Genomic DNA, 19,648 nt, shown 5'->3' with positions numbered 1-19,648 from the left:
CAAAGCATTGTTGACAGATGAAACAGAAAAGGATGAAGGCGAACAGGTTGGACTTGATGAAGTAGTATATAATCCTGAAGTTGGTGCCAATGATGAGGAGGGTTATGACGACCTTGATAGTCACATGGGTTGTGTTAGGCATGCCCTGTATGTTGATGAGGTCTCAAGAATCTTAGTGGTTAGGTGTGCCCTAGCACAATAGAAGAAAACAAATGACAGGCGTAGGACTTCTATCTTCCATACTTACATTAAGTGTCGGGAGAAGAATTGTAAAGTCATTATAGATAGCGGGAGTTGCACAAATGTTGTATCAGCTCATACCATATCCCGCTTAGGCTTAACTCCTGTACCCCTCCCCCAACCTTATAGAGTTGCATGGGTAGATACATCATCTATCCCAGTTTCCTAGCGGTGTCAGGTCCCTATTCAGTTTTCATCTTACAAAGAAATCTTGTGGTGTGATGTCGTACCCATGGATGTAGGTTATATCATTCTTGGTAGACCTTGGTTGTACGACAATGATGTAACCATCTTTGGTCGTTCCAATTCCCGCTCTTTCACCCACGAGGGCAAGAAAATCAGATTCAACCCTTTGCCATCTAAACCTCCCGCGGAAAAGAAAGAAAAAATGACCAAAACAGAGGTTAGTCAAGGGCCAAAGTCAAAGTCTCTCCATATCATAAATGCGAAAGAGTTTGAAAAAGATATGAAGGATGAGAATATCATCTATGCATTGGTCACAAAAGAGGCCTCCCTTGCCTCAATTATGGAAATTCCTAGACAAGTTGAGCCAGTGCTTAAAGAATTTCAGGATGTCTTACCTGATGATTTTCCAAAAGAACTTCCCTCAATGTGTGATATCCAACATGCAATTGATCTTGTCCTTGGAGTGGCTCTCTCGAACTTACCACATTATAGAATAAACCCTACTGAGCATGGAGAATAAAAGAACCAAATTGACGAACTTCTAGAAAAAGGGTTCATCAGAGAGAGTATGATTTCTTGTGCTGTGCCTACCCTCCTCACACCTAAAAAGGACGATTCTTGGCAAATGTGTGTGGATAGTAGAGCAATCAATAAGATTATCGTCAAGTATAGGTTTTCAATATCAAGGCTCAACAATATGTTGGACATGATGGCAGGTGGCATTATCTTCTCAAAGATAGATCTTAAAAGTAGCTACCATCAAATTCGTACTCGTCTAGGGGATGAGTGGAAAATTGCCTTCAAAACGAAGGATGGTATGTATAAGTGGTTAGTCATGCCCTTTGGGTTAACTAACGTCTCGAGCACCTTTATGAGGGTTACGATGCAGGTGTTGAGACCCTTTATGGGTAAGTTCCTAGTGGTTTACTATGATGACATTTTGATTTATAGCCACTCTCAGGAAGAACACCTAGACCACTTGAGACAAGTCTGCAGTGTTCTTAGGAAAAAACAACTCTATGCTAACCACAAGAAGTGTTCGTTCATGTTCAATCAAGTTGTCTTCTTAGGTTTCATAGTTTCCTCTGATGGGATGTCTGTAGATCCCAAGAAAGTCAAAGCCATATTGGAAGGGCATGAATCACGAACCATTCATGAGATTCGTAGTTTTAATGGTCTAACTACATTTTATAGGCGACAGTTTATCAGAATATTCCGTTCCATTATGCCCCCCATTACAGATTGCATATGAAAAGGGGAATTCAAATGGACGAATGCCGCATCTAAGGCATTTAAGGAGATCAAGTCAAGGATGACTGAAGCTCCCGATATGCGCCTTCCCGGCTTTTCAAACGTCTTTGAAGTAGCTTGTGATGCTTCAGGGGTAGGTGTTGGTGGAGTCCTAAACCAGGAAAATCACCCGATTGCATACTTTAGCGAGAAACTGAATGATGCAAAACAAAAATACTCTACTTATGACAAAGAATTCTATGCGGTAGTCCGACATTGAGATATTGGAGACATTACCTATTGCCGGAAGAGTTTGTTTTGTTTTCTGATCATGAGGCTCTGAGATGCCTTAACTCCCAGAAGAAATTAAACCCAAGACATGCCAAGTGGGTTGAATTTCTTCAAAAGTACACATTTGTACTTAAGCACAAGGCGAGAGTTGAAAATAAACTTGCGGATGCACTGAGCCTCAAGGTTGCACTATTACATTCCGTGAGTGTAGAAGTGATTGGGTTTGAGCAGATTAGAGTTGATTATCCTACGTGCCCAGATTTTAGGGAGTTATATGCGCCATCTCAGGAAATCAAATTAGGAGTAACAGAGAATTTGTCTTACAAGATGGATTTCTTTTTAGTGGTAGTAGATTGTATCTTCCTCGCACATCCTTACGAGACTTTCTAGTTTGGGAGCTCCATGTAGGTGGGGTAACTGGTCATTTTGGTCAGGACAAAATTATTGTTCTCATTGAGGATCGTCTTTATTAGCCAAGTCTCAAGCGAGACGTAACTAAGATTATAGTGCAATGTAAGACATGTTAGCTAACAAAATAAAATAAGTAAAACACGGGTTTGTATACCCCTTTACCGGTTCCACATTCCACATGGCAAGACATCAAGATGGATTTCGTGCTAGGCTTCCCAAAGACTATTCGGAAGCACGATTCTATATTTGTGGTAGTAGACCATTACTCAGAAATGGTTCACTTCATTGCTTGTTCTAAGATCTCTGATGCTTCTAATATAGCAAAGATTTTCTCTGAGGAGGTAGTTCGTTTACATGGGTTGCCTAAGACCATAGTGTTTGACCAAGATGTTAGATTCATGAGTTATTTTTGGATGACATTATGGCACATGATGGACACCAGGCTCCAATTTTCATCGGCATACCACCCACAAATAGATGATCAAAATGAGGTTGCCAATAGGAGTCTAGGACATTTATTGAAGTGTTTAGTAGGAGAGCATGTTAGATCATGTGATTCATTACTGCCCATAGCTGTGTTTGCAGATAATAGTTCCACTAATAGGACCATAGGCACGAGTCCATTCAAAGTAGTACATGGTTATAAACCTAGTAAGCCTGTAGATCTTATATCCATGGCAGTATCACGTAGGCCTTCTAAGTCAGCAGAGTTATTTGCATGTCACATTTATGAATTGCATTATAAGATCAAAAAAAAAAAAAAATTACTATAAGCAATGCACAATATAAATTATCTACTGATGCATATCATAGGTTTAAAGAGTTTCAAGTAGGTGATTTAGTAATGGTAAGGCCTACGTAATTCCCACAAGGAGTTGTGAAGAAGTTAGAAGCCCGCAGTGCTGGCCCATTCAAAATACTCAAATGACTTGGTCCCAATGCGTATTACATTGACCTTCCGACAGACATGGGAATTAGTCGGACCTTCAATGTGGAGAACTTAATTCCTTTTCATGGCCCAACATCTGTACCTAATAATCCTTACTCGAGCCATATCCTAGATCCTACCCAAACAACACCAATTTCACCTGATCATGCTAGGCCTACTACTGATTTAGCCATTGACCCCTTGCTTGACCAACAATACATGCTATCCCAATTTTCTTAGCCTTTACCTCGAGTATCTATTTTGCCTCACATGAGTGAAAAAATAGAGAATATGATCACCAAGTGGTCTCCACTAGACATCGAGGTTATCAAAAATACCTCGTCAAATAGAGAAATAGACCGGATTTAGATAGCACATGGATTACAGAGACGGAGTTACAACGGATTGATCCAGACATATTGAAGAGGTATCACCGTTTTATTTCACTAGAGGCGAGTTCTTCTCGGTCGAGGGAAGTTGATGAGGACATCACAGGCATACACTTCAGAGTGTTCCAAAGGAGAAAAAGATGCTTAGATTCATTGTGGATGGACGGAGTATGGACATGAAATTTATGGACGAGCACTGTTGGAATCTTATTAGGTCATGTTTTTATTTAGTTTGTGTTTATGAGTCTATTTTAGCATTAAGGATAAGTATTTGAGGTTATTTTCATGTTTTATTGGCCTATGATATTAGTATAGGTGTTTAGGGTTAATTTGGTAACTTTATATTGATTTTTTAATGAGTTTTCATAGGCTGAAAATTCAAAGGAAATAAAGTTACGGGATTAAGACATAGATGGTATTTTTGCTTTTGTTTTATTTAAGCTGTTTTTAAGTTATATTTACAACCATTGGATCTCCTTATTTTAGTCGGATGGTTGAGATTATATTTATGGTTTAATGAACACTTTAAATACTTTCTTCTTGCTGTAATTTTTTTTCAGTGATGAATAAAATTGAGATTAAAGCTTTTATATTTCCATTAATGGTGTGGTGTGAGGCCGTTTTGGAGTGAGGCCAAGGTAACATTTGTTTTCTTTATCGATTTCTCAATCGAGGTGGGTATTTATTTTTTTCTTAACATCTTTTTTCTGACTTTTTCTATTAAATTTCTATTTTGAACCTCTAAAACATCTATAAACCCTACTCAATCCATTCTATAAACGAAAACCCCATCGACATTCTCTTCTCCCTTTAAAGCTAACCCTAATACCCATAAAAACCCAACCTAACCATTACCCACTCGGACCACATCATTCCTTACCACCCCAAACCCTAATCACCTTCCATTTTTTTAGCCTACAATTTCTCCGAACGTTGTTAACTTGCTGCATCCATAAATCAACACCACTTATTTGGCTATTTTTGCATTAAAATTGAGTTTAGAAATCTGTTTTGAACATTTAACTAAAACCCTAAGCTAGAAGAAGACTTGTCTTCCATTGGAACCTATTGTTAGTACTTGAATAATTATTACTGTGGGATTGCAACGGATCCTAGGACTATTTTGATTATCGTTGGATTCTCTTGGATATCGATAAATGTATGACCTAATGATTTATATTTGCATTGCTTATGTTAATTCAATCTGATCTCAGATTTATCATCTTAGGGTAACATTCACAGTCCTGCATCAAAGATGGTGTCTTCAAGCATCAAATCCAAGCAATTCACACAATGACCAATACAACTTTTTATTTGTTTTGATCAAAATTATAAAAAGAAGTATAGTTTGCAAATTTTCCACAGTTATGACTTGAACAGCTTTCCTTGACCTATTTCAATAACTGCATCAAGAAGTTGAAAGAAGTTCTTTTATATTCTTGATACTATCAGTAACAACCATTTCTTATGAAGATACGTTTCGACTATTAACAGAAAGTTCACAAAAGTTCTACACATTTCTGCAGTCCAACCTTTGGACATAATAGTACAAGTTGTACAACCGGTGTAAAGGTTCCATTTCCTTCCCGATGCTTTTTCTAGTTCATGATAGCTCCATCTATTTTGTCCCAGTCATAATGAAGAAACAAACTTTCTAACTTAGGTAAATTTTTAAGATTTTGAATCATTGAATGCAATGGAACTGGAGTGAAAGAAGTTAGCCATTTCTTGACACACATTATCCATATTGTCCTTTCATATTTGATCAAGCATTACATGTTAAGGTTAGGAGATAAGATCAATTAAAGTCGCACAAGATGGTGTGGGAGTGTTCATCGGAGACCAATAACAATGCTAGTGAGGAGTGCGTTTAAGGCTTTATGAAGTTTCTCTTTAATTCATGCTTTTGCATTCTTGTGGATTTTAAGTTGATGGTTTTCATTTGAAAAATCTCTCTGCAATATGTTCTCACAATATTGCATTGAAGTTCAGTTTTATTGTTTGGATGGACCTAAAATAATGATCCCAAATGCCCCTTCTATACTTTTTGTTTTTTCTCCGTTTTTTTACTCTTGCTTGTGGGATTCATATCACCAAAAATAGTCACATTCTAACATTATGAACTATATTTAAAAGCTCCCTTAGTTTAACAATCCTGATTCTTAGATTAACAGTTGGGTTCCGTTTACTCAAGAAATAAAGACATGATCCCGATTGTGCAAGTGTGAAATCCAATGGTCAGGATTTATTATCAATATAGATATCAATGGGTTACTTTTATCAAGATATGTATGAATCCTGACCATTGGATTTCCTGCTTACATGGTTGGGATCGTGTGTTTCTTCTTCAGTCAACGGAATGTGACCCATATATATCTCATTTTATCCTAAAACTATAAAAATGTTTTAAGAACAAAAAGGAAAATGGAATTTGGAATTTTTGAACTTGAACAAAAATGCTCTTGAGGCCCTCAAAATGCATGTTTCAAAGTTTTGTTTCATCTATGAAGGAATGAAATAGGGAATTAGAAGCAATACAAGTGACTTCATTTAGTTACAATTCCACATGAAACCATAGCTGGCTCATTTGAATCGAGTTGCGGTATTCAATTTAATGTTTGTGATTTTACCTCTTCTGATTTTTGAGTGGATCAGTTGGTATTAACCCACTTACTTGATACAGTGATGGCAATTCAAATCAAAATCTATCCTATTAATTTCAATTGTACAACACAAATTGCAAATCATATAATTTAAGAAGATTTCTTCATGGAGTTTGGATTTTCCGCAGGCTTTCTATCAACTGAGTGTTTTATATTTGATTATTGTTGTGGTGAATGTCATAAACACAAGTTGGAATATGAGAATTCCACTAACCTTGTTTTTTTGTGCTTCCTGGTTTGCAGAATGTTGTTGGCTTTCAGTGAACAAGCAAGTGGTCAGAAACTTCCAGAGAATGCATCAGATCAGGAAATGTTAGAAATAGTTATGTCTAGGTGAGACCTTACTGTACTTATAACAAAGCCAGTCATGAACAATGACTCTTGTACAGAAGACTTGGGCATGGAAATTTGCATCTAGAATGCCACTATAGAATGTTTATTGGCTACTTATGGTTGTATGAAATGTTCTCTCTTTGATAGTAGATCCAATAAACGTGTCTTTTTCTTCTTTTTAATCTTCTTAAATTTTCTTCCCTTTGCTTCAAATTTTGTAGCTATTTCTTTCTTCTTTCTCTGTTATTTTGGATAGGCTCTTCTTCCTCTTTTCTGCAATTCTAATTCATTTGCTGTCCTAATATTCTATGTTAGCTAGTCTTGTAGACCTATCGTTCTCTCTCATTTGGAAAAAACGCTGAGAGGTGTGCTTCACCCTCAATACAAGGCCCCCACAAAAAGAATGTAGATAAAATTAACCTTAGGCGTAAAGGCTTCAAGTCCATGAGACTATAGTTTTATCATCTGTTTAGACATCTCTCATCAATTCTTGTTCAGCTAAAAACATAAGAAGTGGCATGTTCTTGTATGTAGCTTGAAGTGGCTCTCTCATGAACTGTTAAGGGGTGTACGACTTGCATTGGATTCAGAATTCTTTACTTCAGTATGTGAATGCACGATCTCATAGATTTCTCAAATTCAGGTACGAGAAGGATCTTATGCATCCAATTCAGAATCTTCTGGGGGGAGAGCTTGCTCGTGCTTTGCTCATTCAGGTGTAGTGCACGCTACTTTTAGGCCATTGGTTGATCTTGGATTTCGTCATCCCTGACTATGGATTTTTGTGCCATCGCAGATTCAAAAGCTCAAACTGGATATTGAGACGTGAGTAGCAATACAAGTATAATCATCTTGGTAGACTATCAAATGATACTCATAATTTTTCTAATGGCATGCTAAACAGGGCAATGCTCGAACTGAACCAGATTCTCAGGGCTAACGAAATCAACTTTGCTATTCTTGCTGCTTTACCAGCATTCTTTCTTTCCCTTCTTCTTCTTGTATTAGTCCGAGCATGGTTTAAACAGGTAAGAGAACTAAGAGGATTGTCTTGACATTTCTTAACATGTACCTTGATTTATCATTTCATTGTGTACACTTGTTCCTGTGCTGCATGGTTTATGTACATGCATGACTTTATAACGGTCCTCAAGTAGGTGCACCATTGTGCTACATTGAGGTGGTTGCCTCTCCAAGTTCAATCTTGTACTTCGAGCTTCTAGAGTTGAGTGCATCGTCCTTCCCTCATTCTCTTGTTTGGGGTGGTTTGATACCCCACAAGATATCTTGCTTCCTTTGGTTGGTGGCGCTGGGGAAGCTTGCAACGTTGGATCAATTAATCAAAAGAAGCTTCATTTCTCCGAATTAGTGTTGTATGTGCAGTTCTCAGGCGGAAACTATAGATCATCTTTTCATTCATTGCCGGGTAGCTTATCACGTTTGGTCACATTTCATGTCTTTATTTGGACTAGCGGGTTGTTTTCCTAGTTCAGTCAAGTCGACTTTGGAGGTTTGGCTATCGTGGGGAGGTTTTTCTCGTTATCTAAGCGGATTCTTTGGTACTTGACCCCTTTTGCGATCTGTTGGGGTATTTGGAAAGAGAGAAACCGAAGTATTTTTGAAGGGAAAGTTTCCACATTGGAAGGATTAATTCTTTCTATCTTGGAGATTATGTTCTCGTGGTGTAAACTCTACAAGGAATTCAAAGGGATTTTCTTTGAAGACTTTGTTGTGAGATGGGATAGGGTGTGTTCCTTGTCGTGCGTGTAGTTGGTAGTTTTGGGTGGTTGTGTTTTTGTGCTTTGCTCTCTTTGTTTTTTTCTTTGCTTTGGGTGGGTTTCCTCGACCCCCTTGTTGTTTTTCTTTTCTCTTTCTAATAAATCATCTTTATCGATAAAAAAAAATAGAATTCTTTTGCACCGTTATGAGTTAAGAAGAATTAGGACTGGAAAATGGAAGTACCAGTTTGTTTCTACTCCCTCCCCTCCTTTTGCGTACTCTTTATAATATATTTTAGTGATCAACCATCACATAAAATTCAGAAGTCACAATATTTGGTAAAGAAAAACTGGTCAACCAATGCAAATCCACGGGTTTCTCAAACATTTGCATGGTCATCCTTTTTCTGGTTATCAAAAACATTTTGGAAGACCTATTGATACAAAAAAAAAAAAAAAAAAAACCAGATTTGTGTGTCCTTTTATTGTTTAATCTTTTGGTTCTAATTTTCAAACAACTCTCTCTCTCTTTCTTTCTAGCTCTTTAAGATCTAGCAGGAGGGGCGGATGTACGGTGGGGGCACTTGCCCCCTCAAGAAATTTCAAAGACTAGAGATTAATGAGCTATTGCTAGATATATTAGCGCCGGATAAAAAAATCCGCCACTATTGCCCCCAAATTTTTTTTCCCACTCTTAGTTGCCCCCACAAAATAATTTTTTCACTCCTAAGTTGTCCCCACAGAATTTTTTCTACTCTTAGTTGCCCCCACATGGGCAAAATCCTGGCTCTACCCCTTAGATCAAGCATTTTTTTTTTCCTTTTGAATCTCTTTCAAGTAGTTTTATGACATTAATATTTTGTTTGTTTAGTACATATTATTTGGTTTTTTATCTTATATGACATCATAGCACATACTATTTCTCAATAAATATTTTCATTGAAAAAGGATGGGAGAACCAAGAAACCTAAAAGCTTGGAAACTTCAAAGGATAAAATGAAAGAACTACAAAATCTTGGAAAGACAATCTTCAAAAATAAGCTCCTCTGCTCCGTAATATATCTCTTTCTTTGCCTTAAGAAAACCACCTAATCCTTTCAAACAAGGGTCCACAGGAAATCGCGAAGAAAGATGCTTCCAAATCAAATGACCTATAGATGAGAAGGCATAGTTCGAAACAAATATAATACCATGTAATTATCCAGAAATCTCCCATGTATCGAAAAAAAAAAAAAAAAAATCCAAAAATCCCAAATTGATAAAAAAAGAATCCTCCACACTTCTAATGTTGAATCACAATGAAGCGGGAGATGATTGATGGATTCCTTGTTGACCTTACACAAATGAAAAACCTTCAATAATTCTTCTATGAAAAACTAAATGGTCGACATTTAGCACTCTTTTCTTCACCCATTCCTTGATTTATTTATTTTTATTTCTTTGTTTCTATTGCATTCTTCTATCTCATCGTATCACATTCTTAGGATTTTGGATTCAAGGATTTTCATCTTGCTTATTTGCTAAAACTTTGTCGATGATATGAACTACGTTGTATCTTGTGATTTGGAGTTGTTTAGACTAGAGATGAATGATCAATTAATACAGTAATGTCGTGTTTCTCAACATGGGTTTAGTTAATGTACCTTCTAGTCTCAAGGAGACAAAAGGAAATTTTGATTTTCATTATCATTTCTCTATAATATTTCTTGTCATGTTCATTCTTAATACCAATTCTTTGAAGGATTCATCGATAAAAGACATTGATGAACCATAAGACCCTATTAGCCATTTCCATGAACAAGGATGTTAACCTTCCTTCACCATGTAGTTGCTAATCCTTTCATGTTTAACTGTAATATGTGCTAGACTGCTAGTATATTGACATTGTAAATTTGGGTTTTAAAAGAGAAAAGCTGAGAGAAAAAGACTAGAATGTTGCTTCAGGAGGGAAAAGTCTAAATTGAGTCCACCCTAGTTGCACCATCTATATTATATATCATAACCAAATAACAAAGAAAAAAAAAGGACGATACTACCCTTACTGATAATAACTTATTACTCCTAACACTCACCTTTAAGATGGAGAATATATCATATAATCCTAGTTTGTTACAAATATAATCCATCCTACTACAACCCAATGAATTGGCAAATAAATCAGCTATTTGATCTTCAGACTTTACATAGGAAATTGCTATTTCATCACTTAAAAACTTGTTGTGAGCAAAGTGACAATCAACTTCAATATGTTTTGTCCTCTTGTGAAATACATACTTAGAACTTTGAAGTTTAGGTATACGAATGCCTGATTATCACAAAAGAGACTCAAAGGTATTTCTACTATAAAGCCTATCTCTTGAAGAAAGTGTCTCAAGCAGGTTAGCGCACTAGATGTATGTAAGATAGTTGTATACTTGGTCTTAACACTAGATCTGGAAACAACTGTTTGCTTCTTGCTTTTGCATGTCATAAGCTTATCACTCAAGAATGTACAACAATACTGATGTAGGACTGTGAATGTTACCCTAGGATGATAAATCTAAGATCAGACTGAATTAACGTAAACAATGCAAATATAAATCATTAGCTCATACATTCATTGATATGCAAGAGAATCCAAGCGATAATCAAAATAGTCCTAATGTTCATCACAATCCCACAATAATAGCTATTCAAGTACTAATAATAGCTTCTAATGGAAGACAAGTTTTACTCTAGCCTAGGGTTTCAATTAGATGTTTAAAACAGATTTCTAGGCTCAATTTTAAGGCAAAAATAGCCAAATAAGTGGTGCTCATTTATGGGGATAGCAAGTTAACCACGTTTGGAGAAATTGAAGGCTAAAAAAAACGGAGGATGATTAGGGTTTTGGGTGGTAAGGAATGATGTGGTTTGAGTAGGGAAGGGTAAGGTCGTGTTTTTATAGGTATTAGGGTTAAGTTTCAACGGAAAAGAGAATGTCGATGGATGTTTATGGATGTTTTAGAGGTTCAAAACAGAAATTTAATAGAGAAAGTGAGAAAGATGTTAAGAAAAAATAAATATAAATACCCACCTCGATTGATAAATAGAAAACAAACGATACCTTGGACTCATTCCAAAATGGCCTCACACCACACCATTAATGGGCATATGAAGCTTTAATCTCAATTTTATTCATCATTGAAGAAAATTACAACAAGAAGCAAGTATTTATAATGTTCTTTAAATCCTAAATCTAATCTCAACCATCCAACTACAATAAGGAAATCCAATGGTTGTAAATAAAACTTAAAACAACTTAAATAAAACAAAAGCAGAAATACCATTATGTCCTAATCCTGTAACTTCATTTCTCTTGAATTTTCAACCTATGAAAACTCATTAAAAAATCAATATAAAGTTACCAAATTTCTCCTAAGCACCTTTACTAACACCATAGGCTAATAAAACATGAAAATAACTTCAAATACTCGACCTAAACACTAAAATAGACTCATAAACATAAACTAAATAAAAACATGAAATATGATGACAATAAGATTCCAAAGGTGCTCGTCCATAAACTTGACGTCCATACTCCGTCCATCCACAATGAATCTAAGTGTCTTTTTCTACTTTGGAACACTTTGAAGGATACGCCTATGATGTCCTCATCAACTCCCCTTGGTTTAGAAGAACTCGCCTCTGGTGAGATAAAACTGTGATTCCTCTCGAATATGTCTGGATCAATCCGCTGTAACTGTGTCTCTGTAATCCACGTGCTATCAGAATCCCATCTATTTCTCCACTTGATGAGGTATTTTTGATAACCTCCATGTCTGGTGGAGATCACATGGTGATCCAAGATATTCACTATTATTTCACTCATGTGAGGCAAAGTGGGAGAAGAATAATGGAATAGAAATAGTCAAGTTTCAATTAGAGAACATGACAGAAATTTATAATAATCAAAGAGTCAAAAAGACTAAAAAGCCCTTACAATAAGAAATATGAAAATAAAATTTATAACTAAACAATTAGGACTAAAATGACTATATTATTTCCAATACAACCCTCTAGTTGGGGCAAATATATCAACTAAACCCTGCTTGATAAAGTGAGAATTCATGATAGAAGGACCGATAGATTTCGTAAGCATGTTGGTAAGCTAATATGAAGAAGAGACAGACTGTTTGAAAATCAACAGACTGAACTTTCTCTCTGAGAAAGTGAACATCAACCTCAATATGCTTAGTTTTTTCGTGAAGGACTGAGGCAGAAGCAAACATGATAGCAGACTTGTTGTAACAGAACAAAGTAAAAGAATTGGAAATAGGAAATCCCAATTCCATTAGCAAATATCGAAGCCAAATTAGCTCACACGTGCCAAGGGCCATAATACGATATTCAACTTCAGCAGAAGAACGAGAAATCACATTCTGTTTCTTACTTTTTTACGAGATAAGATTATTACCATAAAAAGTACAAAAATCATATGTAGATCTCATATCTATAAGAGAACAAACATAATCAGTATCTGTAAAATAAGACAAATGCTGTTGGGCAGTGGAAGAGTAGAAAAGTCCAAGACCAGGACACAGTGTTAAGTAGCAAATAATACGAGAAACGACATCAACTGACTGACCACACTAGCTGCAAAGGATAAGTCCAGTTTAGTGTTAGTCAAATAAATCAGATGACCTACAAGTTTTTGATAAGAAAAAGGATTCGATAAAAGATCATCAACGTCAGTCTGAAGATGGTGATTATGATTTATAGGGGACGAAGCAGGACAATAACCAAGCATCCCAGTGTCCTAAAGAAGCTCCAATGTGTATTTATGTTGAGATAGAGAAATACCATTGCGAGAGCGGATCACTTCTATTTTCAAGAAGTACTTGAGTGGACCGAAGTCTTTAACCTCAAAAGCACCGACCCAATAGCATCTTAACTTTGTCAATCCACTGTGCATCATCACCAGTCACAATAATATCATCCACATAAACTAAGACAATAGTACAACGACCATCCACTGCTCGACGAATAAAGCAAGTATGATCGGAGTGGCATCTACAAAATTTCATAGAAAAAAACCTTAAAAAAAGTTGAAACTAGGTTCGTAGGGACTGTTTCAGGCCATACAGACATGTAAGATGGCAACATACTTTCTTAGAATACTCTTCTTGAAGACGAAACCTAGGAGGGGGGTTCATATAAATAACCTCAATCAAATCACCATTCAGAAAGGTGTTCTTTACATCGAGTTGGTGAAGTGGTCATGAGTGACATGCAGCTAGAGAGATAAGAAGTCGAACTATGGAAAGTTTGATAACTGGAGCAAACGTGGCACCAAAATCTTTTCTAGGAGTTTGTGTAAACTCTTTAGCAACGAAACGTGCCTCATACCGATCAACAATCCCATCAGCGAGATTGTTGACAATGAAGACCCATTTGCAATCAACGGTCCTCTCCCAAGATGGAAAGGTAGCAAGCTCCTAGGTATTATTTTTCTGCAAAGCATCCATCTCAGTAGTCATAGCTATAGTCCATTGAGGATGTCGCAAAGCCTCTGACATAGACCAAGGAACACGAATAGAATCAGTGGTTGCAATGTAGGCCTGATAAGAGAAAGAAAGACCTTGGTAGGAAACAAACTGGGCAATAGGATGATCAGTCACACACTCTTGCTTACCTTTGCGAATGGTAATAGGCAAGTGAGCGTCAAAAATAAAAGGGATAAGGACTGGTGTATGTGTAGAGGTAAGAGAAGATATACTGTAATCCAAGGATGATGTTGGCAAAGGTGGAGGAGGGTGAGGCCGACGAGTGTAGTAGATCTTACGCGTTGGTGAAGATGGAGAAAAAATTAGAGAAGACAACACTATAGGAACGGATCCTGCAAAGTAGATGTGACACTAAAGTATGAGACATTTTCAAAGAAAGTAACATCAAGGGAGTGCATGACATGGTGAGAAATTGGATCATAACACCGATATCTTTTTGACATAGAGGAGTAATCTAAGAAAACACACTGAATAGCTTTATCATCCAATTTGTGGGATGAAGAGTTCTATCTTAAACAAAGCACGTGCACTCAAATACTCAAGGTGTAATGGGAAAAAGTATGCTATCATGTTGAAGGACATGAAGATGCATTTGTTCCTTTAAAGTGTGACTCGGAACGCGGTTAATAAGAAAAGTCGCAGTGATGATTGCCACATTCCAAAATTTCTTAGGAACATGCATTCCTCGGAGAAGACATTGAACAATGTTCATGAGATGGCGATTCTTAAGTTCTGTCATCCCGTTCTACTGAGGAGTATAAGGACAAGTCAACTGGTGAAGCATACCATTTTCATGAAGATGGGAGTGAATCCCATTAGATATATATTCTCCCTCCATTATCAGACCGAAGAGACTTTATAGTGATATTATACTAAGTTTGAATCATTTTAAGAAAATTGACAAAGATAGGAAACACCTCAAAACGAGAACGCATCAGAAAAACCCATGTGCAGCAAGAATAGGCATCAATAAATGTAACATAGTATCTATGACCATTAAAAGTAGTAATAGACATCAGAATGAACTAAATCAAATATTGTATATAATCGATGCGTACGAGGAATATAAGAAATACATGTATTTAGAAAGTTTACACACAGAGCACTGAAATTTATGTCCACCACTACAAGTAGTTTTTAAAACAGGAAATAAATAACATAATTGCTGAAAATTGACATGTCTTAAGTGAGCATGTCATAAATCTAGATTTTGAGAGGAACAAGTGTGACTTCCAGAGGAGGGAAGCATAGAAGTCGAAACAATAGTAGGTTGAGATCCAAACAAGTACAACCCATCCCTCTCATATCCCTTGCCAAAAATCCTCCTCCAAGTTAGGTTTTAAAAAATACAGTGAGTAGGAAAAAATGTAACTGAGCAAATTAGAGACTTAGTAATACTACTCACAGACAAAAGATTAAGAGATAAGTAAGGGACATGAAGTACAGAATCTAGGAAAATCCTTGTGGATAAGGGGATGGTATCCTTGTTGTGGATTGGAGTAAGAGATTCAATAGCAAGGCTAACCTCCCTATAGGTGGTGGGAAAAATAGAAGTAAAATGGTTAGACTCAACGGTCATGTGATTAGAGGCACCAGAATCAATAACCCATGTTAGAGGAACAGAACTAAACTGAGTGACATGGAAAATATAGGATGTACCTAGAGGTGTAGTAACTGAGGCCATAGTAGATGAATGAGTATGAGCATGAATCTGATCTCGGACAATGGTAGCAATTTGAGTCTGTAACTTTTGCAAATCAATAGTGCCAAGTGAAGGAGTACCAGTGGGAGGAATGGATGACGACTCTACTGTAGTGGTACGAGGAGCAGACTGTCTCAAAGATGGAGTGGAAGGAGATCATGGTATTAGATGAGGATAAAGTTGAAAGCAACGAGCCTTCTCATGATCAGTCTTCTCACAATGATTGCAAGTAAGGCCACTCCCTTTACTATGGTCACGATTCCCGGATCCAGGGGTATGAGAGTCGGAAAAACTTGAGTTGACAGCTAAGACCATCTAGTCTGTAGTCAGAGCAAAAAGAATACCAGAGTCTAAGAATGAACAATACGACGACGACGCTCATCACTATCAATGGTTGTAAATATCTCAAATATAGAAGGTAAAGGGGTGGTGTTAAGGATCTGTATCCAAAGTGCCTCAAACTCAGGACGTAGACCCATAAGACTCTGGTAGGTCTAATGTCGAGCAATCCTCTTAACCACATAATTAACTATTTTTAAAGACAATTCAACCATAAACTCATAATGAGAAAGTTCTTCTCAACGAGACTAAAGAAATCCAAAGTAATCAACTACACTTTGAGTCTCTTGGGTAACCTGGGCAATATCTCGATAGAGTTCATAAATCCTTGTGTCATTCCTGGCATGTGCATATGTTTGAGTAAGTGCTGACCACAAAGATGAGACAGTCTCATGGTACATGAACATGATATAGATGCGTTGCTCCATAGAGTTGAATAGCCATCCAAGGATAGTGCAGTTGTCGATTTCCCATGATTCAAATTTGAGATCAGTAAGGGGTGGTTTAGTAACGGTGCTAGAGAGCCATTCAAATTTCCCTCTACTACCTAGATAAAGTCGTATAGATCGAAACCATGACAGAAAGTTCCGACCATCGAGAAGAGCAGTGGTAATACGTTGGGCTGAGGAATTAGCCCCAAGTATAGTGTTGGAATCCTTGATCCCTTGATTCAGTGTCATCGCAGAAATTAAAAACTTTGGCTTGAAGGTAGATCTCTAGGAACATTAACCCAATATGAAATAAATCACGAGAAGAAATGGCAGTCTTCTAATCCTTGAAAATAGCCAAAAAAGAACCTCAACCTTTTACTTAGCTCACAACAACACCCCTTGTTGTTGTCACAGGGCAGAAATTAGCCTAACAACTTGCTAAAATTGTTCCTATGGCTGTTGTAAGACAGAAAAAGGGCAAACTGCCTTGCCGCAGTACCCAGAAGTGTAGAAAAAGACTAAAAAATTTTGCTGCAGATTTTCCCAATGCTGTCGTAGGACAGGAAAGAGTCTAAAAACCTTGTTGCAACATTTAGGAGTGATCCTATTGCTGTCTCAGGTGAGACAAGGGGTCAGCAGTCTTACCGTAATACCCAAAATTGCAGAAAGATGGCTAGTAGTCTTGTTGCAGCACCCAGAAACCACTCTTTTTCTGTCACAAGGGCAGAAAACAGCAGTCCGGTCTATCATAGGATACCCAATAGTACACCAACAGCCTTAGTGAAGAAACAAACCCTAACGTAGGGTAGAATCACAAAGCAAAAACCCTATCGCAACATGTGATAACTAAAGAAAAATCTCTATCGTAACATGTGATTAAAGGAGAAAAAAAGAAAAAAAAAAGGAGATCTTCTAACGTCGAGGCTGCTAGGTTATCAGATCTCAAGAACTAGAAGATTTATGAGGGAAGAAAGGAGAAGAGAAGAGGTGAGAAGGGACTTCAAGATCCAAACTAGAAGAGGGGAACCCAAAGGGGGACGTTCTCTAGAGGCTCTGATACTAAGAAGAATAATGGAATAGAAATCGTCAAGTCTCAATTAGAGAACTTGGTAGGAATTTATAATAATCAAAGAGTCAAAAAGACTAAAAAGCCCTTACAATAAGAAATATGAAAATAAAATCTATAATTAAACAATTAGGACTAAAATAACTATATTATTTCCAAAAGTAGGTACTAGAGGTAAAGGTTGTGGAAACTGGGATGATATGTATTGTGGGTCAAGCGAGGGGTCAATGGCTAAATCTGTAGTAGGTCTAGCATGATCAGGTGAAATTGGTATTGTTTGGGTAGGATCAAGGGTATGACTCGAGTAAGAATTATTAGGTACAGATGTTGGGCCATGAAAAGGAACTAAGTCCGCCACATTGAAGGTTTGACTAATTCCCATGTTTGTCGGAAGATCAATGTAATATGCATTGGGACCAAGTTGTTTCAGTATTTTGAATGGGTCAGTACTGCGGGCTTTTAACTTTTTCACAACTCCTTGTGGGAATTGCTTAGGCCTTACACGAACCATTACCGAATCACCTACTTGAAACTCTTTAAACCTATGATGTGCATCAGTAGATAATTTATATTGTGCATTGCTCATGGTAATTTTTTTTTCTGATCTCAAAATATAATTCATGAATGTGATGTGCAAATGACTTTGTTGACTTAGAAGGCCTATGTGATACTGCCATGGGTATAAGATCTATAGGCTTCCTAAGTCTATAACCATATTCTACTTCGAATGGGCTCGTGCCTGTGGTCCTATTAGTGGAACTATTATATGCAAACTCAGCTATGGACAGTAATGGAACCCATGATCTAACATGCTTTCCTACTAAACACTTCAATAAATTTCCTAGACTCGTATTGGCAACCTCAGTTTGACCATCTGTCTGTGGGTGGTATGCCAATGAAAATTGGAGCCTGGTGCCCATCATGTGCCATAATGTCATCCAAAAATAACTCATGAATCTAACATCTCAGTCAGACATTATGGTCTTAGGCAACCCATGTAAACGAACTCCTCAAAGAAAGTCTTTGCTATGTTAGACGCATTAGAGGTCTTAGAACAAGCAATGAAGTGATTTTTGAGAAGCGGTCCACTAGCCTAAATATAGAATTGTGCTTCCAAATAGTTTTTGGGAAGCTTAGCACGAAATCCATGCTGATGTCTTGCCATGGGGAATGTGGCACCGGCAAAGGGGTATTCAAACCCATGTTTTGCTTCTTTTGTTTTGCTAGCTGACATGTTTTATATTGCGCTATAATCTTAGTTATGTCTGGCTTAAGACTTAGCCAATAGAAACGATCCTCAATGAAAACAATAGTCTTTTCCCGACCAAAATGACCGGCTACTCCACTTGCATGAAGCTCCCAAACTAGAAAGTCTCGTAAGGATGTGTGAGGAACACACAATCTACTACTTTTGAAAAGAAATCCATCTTGTAAGTCACCCTCTGATACCATAGTTGATGCAGAACCGTGAATGTTACCCTAGGATGATAAATCTGAGATCAGATTGAATTAACATAAACAATGCAAATATGAATCATTAGCTCATACATTCATTAATATGCAAGAGAACCTAAACAATAATCAAAATAGTCCTAATATTTGTCACAATCCCACAGTAATAGCTATTCAAATACTAACAATAGGTTCCAATGGAAGACAAGTCTTCCTCTAGCCTAGGGTTTCAGTTAGATGTTCAAAATAGGTTTCTAGGCTCAATGTTAATGCAAAGATAGCCAAATAAGTGGTGCTGATGGAGCAGTAAGTTTACAACGTTTGGAGAAATTTTAGGCTAAAAAAAGAAAAGGTGATTAGGGTTTTGGGTGGTAAGGAATGATGTGGTTCGATTAGGGAAGGTTTAGGTTGGGTTTTTATGGGTATTATGGTTAGATTTCAATGGAGAAGAGAATGTCAATGGGGTTTTGGTTTATAGGGTGAATTGGGTAGGCCTTATGGATGTTTAATAGGTTTAAACTAGAAATTTAATGGAGAAAGTAGGGAAGAAGATGTTGAGAAAAAAAAAAAATACCCACCTCGATTGAGAAATCGATTGAGTAAACAAACATTACCTTGGACTCACTCCAGAATGACCTCACACCACACCATTTATGGGGATATGAAAGCTTCAATCTCAATTTTATTTATCATTGAGGAAAATTATAAGAAAAAACAAGTATTTATAATGTTCTCTAAACCCTA

The 19,648-nt window shown here is 37.0% G+C and overlaps 1 protein-coding gene across 1 annotated transcript in view; it reads left to right on the top strand.

Annotated features, from left to right (window-relative positions):
• DGS1 (dgd1 suppressor 1) overlaps window positions 1-19,648 on the top strand; it is a 77,159-nt gene that overhangs the window by 38,290 nt on the left and 19,221 nt on the right. The window contains exons 8-11 of the mRNA XM_086452015.1: window positions 6,582-6,671; window positions 7,315-7,387; window positions 7,468-7,496; window positions 7,576-7,699. Of these exons, the coding sequence (XP_086308141.1) occupies window positions 6,582-6,671; window positions 7,315-7,387; window positions 7,468-7,496; window positions 7,576-7,699 (316 nt within the window). The remainder of the gene's footprint in view (window positions 1-6,581; window positions 6,672-7,314; window positions 7,388-7,467; window positions 7,497-7,575; window positions 7,700-19,648) is intronic.

Source organism: Akebia trifoliata, chromosome 8, assembly GCF_017979445.1.
Source record: "Akebia trifoliata isolate Shusen 1 chromosome 8, ASM1797944v1, whole genome shotgun sequence".
Taxonomy (NCBI): Eukaryota; Viridiplantae; Streptophyta; class Magnoliopsida; order Ranunculales; family Lardizabalaceae; genus Akebia; species Akebia trifoliata.
Note: the sequence above shows the minus strand (reverse complement) of the source record. Positions and strands in the feature narration are given on the sequence as shown.